Source organism: Penaeus chinensis, chromosome 32, assembly GCF_019202785.1.
Source record: "Penaeus chinensis breed Huanghai No. 1 chromosome 32, ASM1920278v2, whole genome shotgun sequence".
NCBI classification, from domain to species: domain Eukaryota; kingdom Metazoa; phylum Arthropoda; class Malacostraca; order Decapoda; family Penaeidae; genus Penaeus; species Penaeus chinensis.
Window position 1 is genome coordinate 6,937,580 of NC_061850.1, and position 8,518 is coordinate 6,946,097.

The following is an 8,518-nucleotide window of genomic DNA, read 5'->3' on the forward strand; positions in this document are numbered from 1 at the left end:
TGTGCGTGTGTGTGTGTGTGTGAGTGCGCGCGTGTGTGTGTGCGTGTGTGTTTGTGTGTGTGTGTGTGTGTGTATGTGTGTGTGTGTGTGTGTGTGTGTGTGTGTGTGTGTGTATGTGTGTGTGTGTGTGTGTGTGTGTGTGTGTGTGTGTGTGTGTGTGTGTGTGCTAAATCCATCAACTGTTTCTAATTCAAATTTGCCTTTTTAATATACCTTTTCATTTGTTTTTGGTATCACACTTCCTTTCCTCCCTCTTTATTCTGTTATCCTTATTCGGTCTTCGCAAAAAAAAAGTAAACAATCGAAACAAGTAAACAATCTGACCTTCGTTGACCTCCCTCGACCCTTGTTCGACCTCGGAAGCCTACTCGAAGTCCAGCCAGTTCTCCTTGCAAGAAATTTATAGCCTTCTTCGTCTCTATTTCTCTCCTCCTTTCTTTCCCTATTCTTTCTTTCCTCTCTTTCCCTCTCTGCCTTCCTTCTTCTCTTCATCTCCCTTCTTCTATCCGGTTTTCTCATTTTCTTTCTCCTCTCTTTTCCTCACTTTTCCTCCTTCTTCCCCTTCCCCCCTTCCTCTCTCAGCCTCCTCTTCCCTCTCCCCTTCCCTCTTTCTTCTCTTACCTCACTCTTCCCTCTTTCTTCTTTCACCCTCCGTGTCCCTCTCCTCTTCCCTCTCTCCTCTCCCCCTCTCCCCTTCCATCTTTCTTCTCTCAGCCCTCTCTTCCCCCTCCTCTTCCCTTTTTCCTCTCCCCCTCTCCCCTTCCCTCTCTCTTCTCTCAGCCCTCTCTTCCCTCTCCTCTTCCCACTCTCCTCTCTCCCCTCTCCCCTTCCCTCTTTCTTCTCTCAGCCCTCTCTTCCCCCTCCTCTTCCCTCTTCCCCCCCCTCTCCCCTTCCATCTCTCTTCTCTCAGCCCTCTCCTCCCTCTCCTCTTCCCTCTCTCCTCTTCCCTCCACTCAGCTGACCCAAAATGACCTCATATACCTTTATCCTCCCTGACCTCGTGACCATGTGGCCGAAATGCCCTTCTAACGAGCTTCTGAAGGATTTTTGGCCCTGACGTTGGGTGGCGTAAACAGTGGGCTTTAACGGAAGGTCGATGAATTGTGCTCGTGGTTCAAAGACATTGTTGTGGGCGTTATTGTTATTATTATTATTATTATTGTTATTATTATTATTATTATTATTATTATTATTATTATTATTATTATTATTATTATTATAATTATTATTATTATTATTATTATCATTATTGTTATTATTATTATCATCATCATCATCATCATCATCATCATCATTATTATTATTATCATTATCATTATTATCATTATTATTATTATCATTGTTATTATTATTATCATTATCATCATCATCATTATCATTATTATTATTATTATTTATGTTTACTTTTTGTAGAGTGTTTTCATGGATATATTTTTTATTATTTATAATTTCTTTTATTTTGCAAAGGGTTTTTATGGTTATCTTTTTGCTTATATTTTTCTTTGTCATGTAAGGATATATATATATATATATATATATATATATATATATATATACACATATATATGTATATGTATATACATGCATATAGTTGTCTTTTTCTTCTTTCTTTCTTTCTTTCTTTTTCTTTTTTTCTTTTTCTTTTTTTCTCTTTTTCTTTCTTTCTTTTCCTGTTTTTCTTTTTTCTTTTCTTTCTTTTTTTGTGTGTAAACAGTTTACATGCTTATCTTTCTTTCTTCTTTGTCATAGTCCAAATACATTCCTTTCTTCATATCTATTTTCTCTTCATAATTCTATTTTTTTTTCTTTTATATCTTTGAGTTACGTACATAATCACAAACAAAAGTATAATTTTTATTTCCTTTTTTTGATCCTTCCTTTGATAACAACTACGTTTCCTATGTTTTTTTTCTTTCTATTTTAAAATTCATTCTTAAATAGATTATTGAACATTCCGATTCATTTCTCTCCTATTTAAAAGGTTTGTAAGAAATAATCAACGATCATAATTCCCCAATTATTTCCCCAACTCAATAAATGCTTTAATATTTGCATATTAATTACCTACATGTAAACAACACACAAAAAAAAGAAAGTAAAATTTGGACGTAAAAAAGAACTTTCATAACACGGTGTTTAAAAAAAAAAAGTTAATTAACCAGCCTGACCTCTTAACAGATTGCCTGAGTGATAAACTTAAAGCAGATTGATAGTTTAACCCAATAGATAAACTGCCTCTGCTTACCGGTAACTTAGCAATAAACTGTAGCATTAGTTCGATTTACTTGGTTTAAAAATATGACAGAAATATATGAAATGAACTATAACATTCATCCGATTATCTTGGTTTAAAAATATGAGAAAAAAAATATACGAATGTTAGCATTACTTCAATTGACATGGTTAAAACATTGATAAACTGACTTAGTAGATAATTTAATCTGCTCAACAAACCGAGCTGTTAGATCGATTAACCAGACAGGTGAATTTAGCAGCTAAACCAGTGAACAAGGCAGATAAACCTTTAACATAAACCAAACCCTTAAAATGAACTGAACCCCTAAAATAAACCAAGCCCTTAAAAAAACTAAACGGTTTAAATAAACCAACCCCTTAAAATAAACCAAACCCTTCAAATAAACCTTAGAATAAACCAAATCCTTCAAATAAACCAAACCCTTAAGATAAACCACACCTTTAAAAAATCAAACCCTTAAAATAAACCACACCTTTAAAATAGACCAAACCCTTAATATAAACCAAACCCTAAAATAAACCAAACCTTTAAAACAAACCAAACCTTAAAAATAAACCAACACCTTAAAATAAACCACACCCTTAGAATAAACCATTCTCCATTATCCAACCACCCACACCCAACCCCACCCACACCCCCACCCACAACCACACCCACCCACACCCACACCCACACCCACCCCCACCCACCCACACCCAACCCCACCCACACCCACACCCCCACCCACACCCACACCCACCCACACCCACACCCACACCCACCCCCACCCACCCACACCCACCCCCACCCCCACCCACACCCACACCCACACCCACACCCACCCACATAAACCAACACCCACCCACATACACCCACACCCACCCACATAACCCCCCCCCCACCCACACCCACACCCACACCCACACCCACACCCACACCCACCCCCATACCTCATAGCTGCGTCCCGGCATCCCGCCAACATAGAGGAGAGTGTCCATAGGAATCTCCAGCGTCGAGCGTCTGAGGATCTGTCGACTCGTCCACCGGCAGTCGACGTAGACCTGGATGGTGCTGTCTTCGAGGACACTGTAGGGAGAAAAGGGGGGGATGGTGAGAGTATGGTGAGGGGGAGGAGGAGTATGGTGGGGAGGGGGAGTATGGTGGGGAGGGTGGGGGTATGGTGAGGGTATGGTGGGGGGGAGGGTGAGTATAGTGAGGGGAGGGTGAGTATGGTGGAGGTATAGTGAGGGGAGGGTGAGTATGGTGGGGGAGGAGGAGTATGGTGGGGTATGATGGGGGTATGGTGGGGTTATGGTGGGGGTATGGTGAGGTTATAGTGAAGTTTGTGCGTGTGTTTTTTATGTTATTGTTATTTGTGTATTTCTTTTTTATTTATTCGTTGTTATATATATATATATATATATATATTTAGAACTGATGCAAGTGTCGTGTAATTTTTTTTTTTTTTTCTAGTATAAATAAAGGATTATCATGAAGTATATAAACCTCACACGCACACACAAATATACATATATACGTGTGTGTATGTGCGTATGCGTGTGTATTTACGTACATTCCTTTATTTTTTATTTTTTTATAAAAAATATAGTTAGATAAATCTCCAAAATAAATAATTGTCTGTCAAAAATGATAAACATGTAACCCTCACAAACCGACACAAAAACAAACAAACAAACACATTTATTAACAGTACACACGCACTCAAACAAACACACACACACACACACACACACACACGCATATATATATATATATATATATATATATATATATATATATATATATATATATATAAATACACACATATATATACATATATATATATATATATATATATATATATATATATATATATATATGTATGTATTTTTTGGGCTCTCTATTTAGTTTGTATAAGCCGCTTTATTTTTTTCTTCGCATCGTCGAGCCTTGAAACGAAAATCTTGATTCATGGGATTCGAATCTAAAACGAACGCAGACTCGAACGCTCTTCAGACCGTTTTTTTCTTTTTGAATCCTCTTTTGCGTTCGAAAATATTTCTCAGTCATCAAGCAGCCATCAGCTTACGAGGAGGATCATAGACGTTTGTGAAATACATTTTGCAGAAAATTAAGTGAATATGAAATACAACAAATGCAGGAATATACATTTCTCCGATCTTTTTTATTTATTTATTTATTTATTATTATTATTATTATTATTTTAACAAAGGAAATTTAAATATCTCAATGCTCATAGACACTTCTGATTTTTCTAGAAAGTGAATGGGATAAACAATAAATCAAACAATATCCCCTCGAAGATTTTGATAAAGAAAATGCAAATGATGATACCCATTTCATAAACTTGGAACCAATTGGAATGATTTTTGTGAATGAGGTTCGAATTTTCCTCAATTCTTCTGGCCTCGATTGAGTGGCTATCAAATGGCAGTGGTGACGTCATCAGAGGTAATTTTTATAGCGTTGACGAGGAGGTAAACAGGAGGGGAGGTGGGGGGAGGGAGGGAGGGAGGGAGGGAGGAGGAAAACGAAGAAAATGTGTAAGAAAAGGAAGGAGGTGGAAGAAGAAGAGGAGAAGGAGAGAGGGAAGAATGAGGAGATTTTTGTGGGGGGATAAGCGGGGGGGGGGGGGGGGTAAAAAGGCGGAAGAAAAGGAGGAGAAAAAGAAAAGGGAAGAGGAGGAGGAGGAGGAGAAAAATGAAGAGGAGGAGAAAAAGGAAAAGGGGGAGGAGGAGGAGTAGGGAAGGAAGAGGAAGAGGAAGAGGAAGAAGAGGAGGAGGAGAAAGAGAAGGAGAAGGCGAAAGAGAAAGAGGAAGAGGAGGAGAAGGAAAAAAGGGAAGATAAGGAGCAGGAGAAAAAGGAGAAAGAAAAAGAAGGAGGAAAAGGAGAGAAAAACAAAAAGAAAGAGGAAACAATTATACTCTCCTAACAGCCTCTTCTATTTCAACCCAGGAAACCGACAAAAAAAAAAAAAAAAAAAAAAAAAAATAACCAGACAGAAAAAACCTTAAACCACACATAGAAAACGAACGTCCCAACAGAGACAAATCCACGGTACAGACAACCGTTGCATGCAAGCCAATAGACACAATGCAGAGTCTATCTCCGGGCAAACTAAGATAACAAGTTAGCCTTTGCAATGAACCTGTTCTATTGCATTCTATTATTGTTATCTTGTTCAGGTCGGCTTCCGTGCTCCCGGTAAAGCAATGGCGAGTTAGGCGTTGCAAAAGCAATTGCACATTCAGATTGATATTCAATTCTCTTTACTCGTCTGTCTTTTTTATTGTTTTTTTTATACTTCCATCGTTTATCCTGGTTTACGGCTTTGTCTCCGTTCGTTAGGGTGATATAATAGCTTATTTATTTATTCATTTATTAAAAAAAAAAAAAAAATCATCGTTTATCCTGGTTTATGTCTTTGTCTCTGTGCGTTAAATTTTATTCAGATTTTGATGGAGGTAAATGAAATTTCTCCAATACGGAGAAATGAAAGGGAAGTAAAGGAAAAAAAAGAAAGGAGAAGGAAATAAAGTGGAGATAAGGAATTGTTATCTCGAATTGTACTAATTGCGAATAATCGGTGCTAATATGAATAAATTAATAGATGAATAAATAAATAAATAGATAAATATATATATATATATATATTTATCTATTTATTTATTTATTCAACTATTAATTTATTAATTTATTTATATATGTATGTATGTATATATGTGTGTGTGTATGTGTGTGTGTGTATGTGTGGAAAAAGGAAGAGAGAAGAGAGACCTTAGACGACGGATGAGCAGTAACATCTTTGATGATGAGTCAATTCTTGTTGTGCGAGTTTTTCGTTTCGATGCCTTTGGGACGAGTTGTATTCTGTTTCAGAATTAAAGAGATGTATCTAGGGTAGAAACTTGAGTTTAAAGCTGATTTGGAGACCTGAATTTGAGGACTGCATGAGAATAGATGTTGTCGAGGATTCGCGCCATTGTATGAGGCGAAGTATGTTTGAAGAGGTAGAGAGAGCGACGCTTTTTTTGGAGGTAGCCATTGGTTTCTAATGTGCCGGAAATAGGGAGAATAGAGTCAGTCGTTTATATGGAGAACGTTAGAGACTGGTGGCTGATCCCGTGGATTTAGAGAGTGGACTGATGAGAAGTTGTGATTAGCTGGTGACCGAGTGTGTGAGAGCGTTTTGTTACGTAGGTGTGTATGATTCGCTGATAATGAGTTTATCGGAGATCGTAGAGGCCTCCATTGATGGTAGAGGAGGGATGAGAGAGAGAGTCTTTTTGTTGTCTGATGGAGGGAGGAGACCTGAAGCGGGAGATGATGTGAAGAGAGGATCGAGAGCGAGGCGAGATACGAGAGAGCCGAGGAGGGAGGAGAGAACCATAGATGGAAGAGAGAGAGGTTGATTAGATGAGAGTGAGAGAGAGTTGAGGAGACCTGAATTATGTCTGATAATTGTTTGAGAGGATCGATGGTTCTTTGAGAGAGCGGAGGGGGGGGGGGGGGGGATGAGGAGTATGTTAGAGAGAGAAAGAGATTTGAAGATTTTGGATAGAGCTTGAAGACTTGAGGATTCGCTGGTTTGACGTGAACAGCGATTCCAATGATGATAGAGAGATGACGACTTGTCTTATGCAGCAGAGATCTGGGATCGATGGTTTTGTGCGTCAGGATGACGTAGAGTGACTGATGGAGTGAGAGACAGGGATGAGTGATATATATATAGATAGAGCGAGAGAGAGAGAAGAGGATTGAGAGAGAGATTTCGAGAGAGAGAGGAGAGTTGAGAGCACGATTACGGAATTTTTTGAAGAGAGAGATTGATTCTTGATTGTTTGTGAAGAGACTTTTGAAGGGAGTGATATGATGCGACAGCGGATGAGCCAGGGATAGAGGTGTGGACAGAGTCGACCGTCTCTTGATGACTGGAAGGAGAGTTATTTAGGCGAAGAAGGAGATTATCGATGAGATTCGAGGAGGTTGGTTTGGTTGAGAGAGATGGATGCCTTGGATGGTGTCGCCTTATGCATTTCTTGGACCTTTTGATCCTACTGCAGATTTTGATTGGTACTGGATCCTGCAGACTGTACGCGGCTCTCTCTTATTCCTGTTGGAGGTATGATTGTTGGGATAAGCATCTTGACGGTCGATACTGAGGGAGGTCGCGGATCTGAGAGGTGGCGACAGATGATTGGTCTGCTGGAGACTATGAGAATGATGAATTTTGATGGTATTCTCCTTAAGACGGATTCATGGCGTCCTTTTTAGAGTGATCACTGAGATTTGTCGATTTCTTTTGAGGGAGATGAGGCTGAGATGAGGGGAGCTTTTTGTGAGAGCGAGGCGAACCGGCGAGAGCTTAGTTTTTCATGAGAGAGTGATGAAGTAGGCGTTGATTAGCTGTCTATCCGGAGTTGAGAAGGAGAATTTTATCTCCTACGCCGAGTAGGTGAGACGTGACAGAGTAGTTGAGAGACGAGTGTCTGGAGGCCTGCGATGAGGGAAACTGTTTTGCGTCGCACAGATGGTTTTAATTCTCTTATTCCGTTTGTTTGCCGTCCGTGTGATTAGAGTCGTGAGAGGACGAGAGATGAAGAGAGGACGAGAGACAGAGAGACCAGGGAGATGCCGATGAGAGGTGTTTTTGCTATAGAGTGTCATTGTGATCTGGAGTGATTATATAGTGTGATGACGTCGCTGTTCTTAAAGAATGAGGGCTTTTTTGAGTTCGTCAGTATGTGACTATCGTCTCATTGGTGCTATTATATCTATCGATAGATAGATTGCGGAAGAGGAAGGAGATGAAAGAGAGGTTGATGCGAATGAGATTGATCGATGAGTTAGCGATTAGACCGAGAAATTCTGATTCTTTTTCTTTCTGATTTGTGAGGAAAATTTTGCTTCAGGTGCCTTTTCAGTCTTTTTTGGTGAGATGATTTGGAGGCGCTCGCGGCTTTTGATGAGCGATATTAAATAGAGATTCCTAAGGACTTTTGATGGTTGACTCGATGATAGACTGATGGATGCTGAGGCTGGAGGAGTGAACTTGGAGATCTCTTGAGAAGGATGAATGAGACTCCTTAGGTATTGTGGAGGGGGGAGGAGCGAGTGGTACGACAGGATTATTAGGTTGAGAGTTTTCCGTCATTGAGGGTTACTGCTTCTATACGAGATGCTCAGCATTCATTTTAATGCGGGATCTGACCTGAGAGATTTCCGAACATTTATGAGATCCGCCGGAGGCGCCGGATAGTG

General features: G+C 39.5%; 1 protein-coding gene across 1 annotated transcript in view; it reads right to left on the bottom strand.

The window, feature by feature from the left end:
* Nucleotides 1-7,924, bottom strand: part of LOC125042415 — a 42,100-nt gene extending 34,176 nt beyond the window's left edge. The window contains exons 1-3 of the mRNA XM_047638047.1: nt 7,704-7,924; nt 7,316-7,501; nt 3,187-3,322 (exon numbers count right to left, since the gene is read on the bottom strand). Coding sequence (XP_047494003.1) covers nt 3,187-3,322; nt 7,316-7,501; nt 7,704-7,924 — 543 coding nt within the window. The remainder of the gene's footprint in view (nt 1-3,186; nt 3,323-7,315; nt 7,502-7,703) is intronic.
* Between the last annotated feature and the right edge of the window lie 594 nt (nt 7,925-8,518).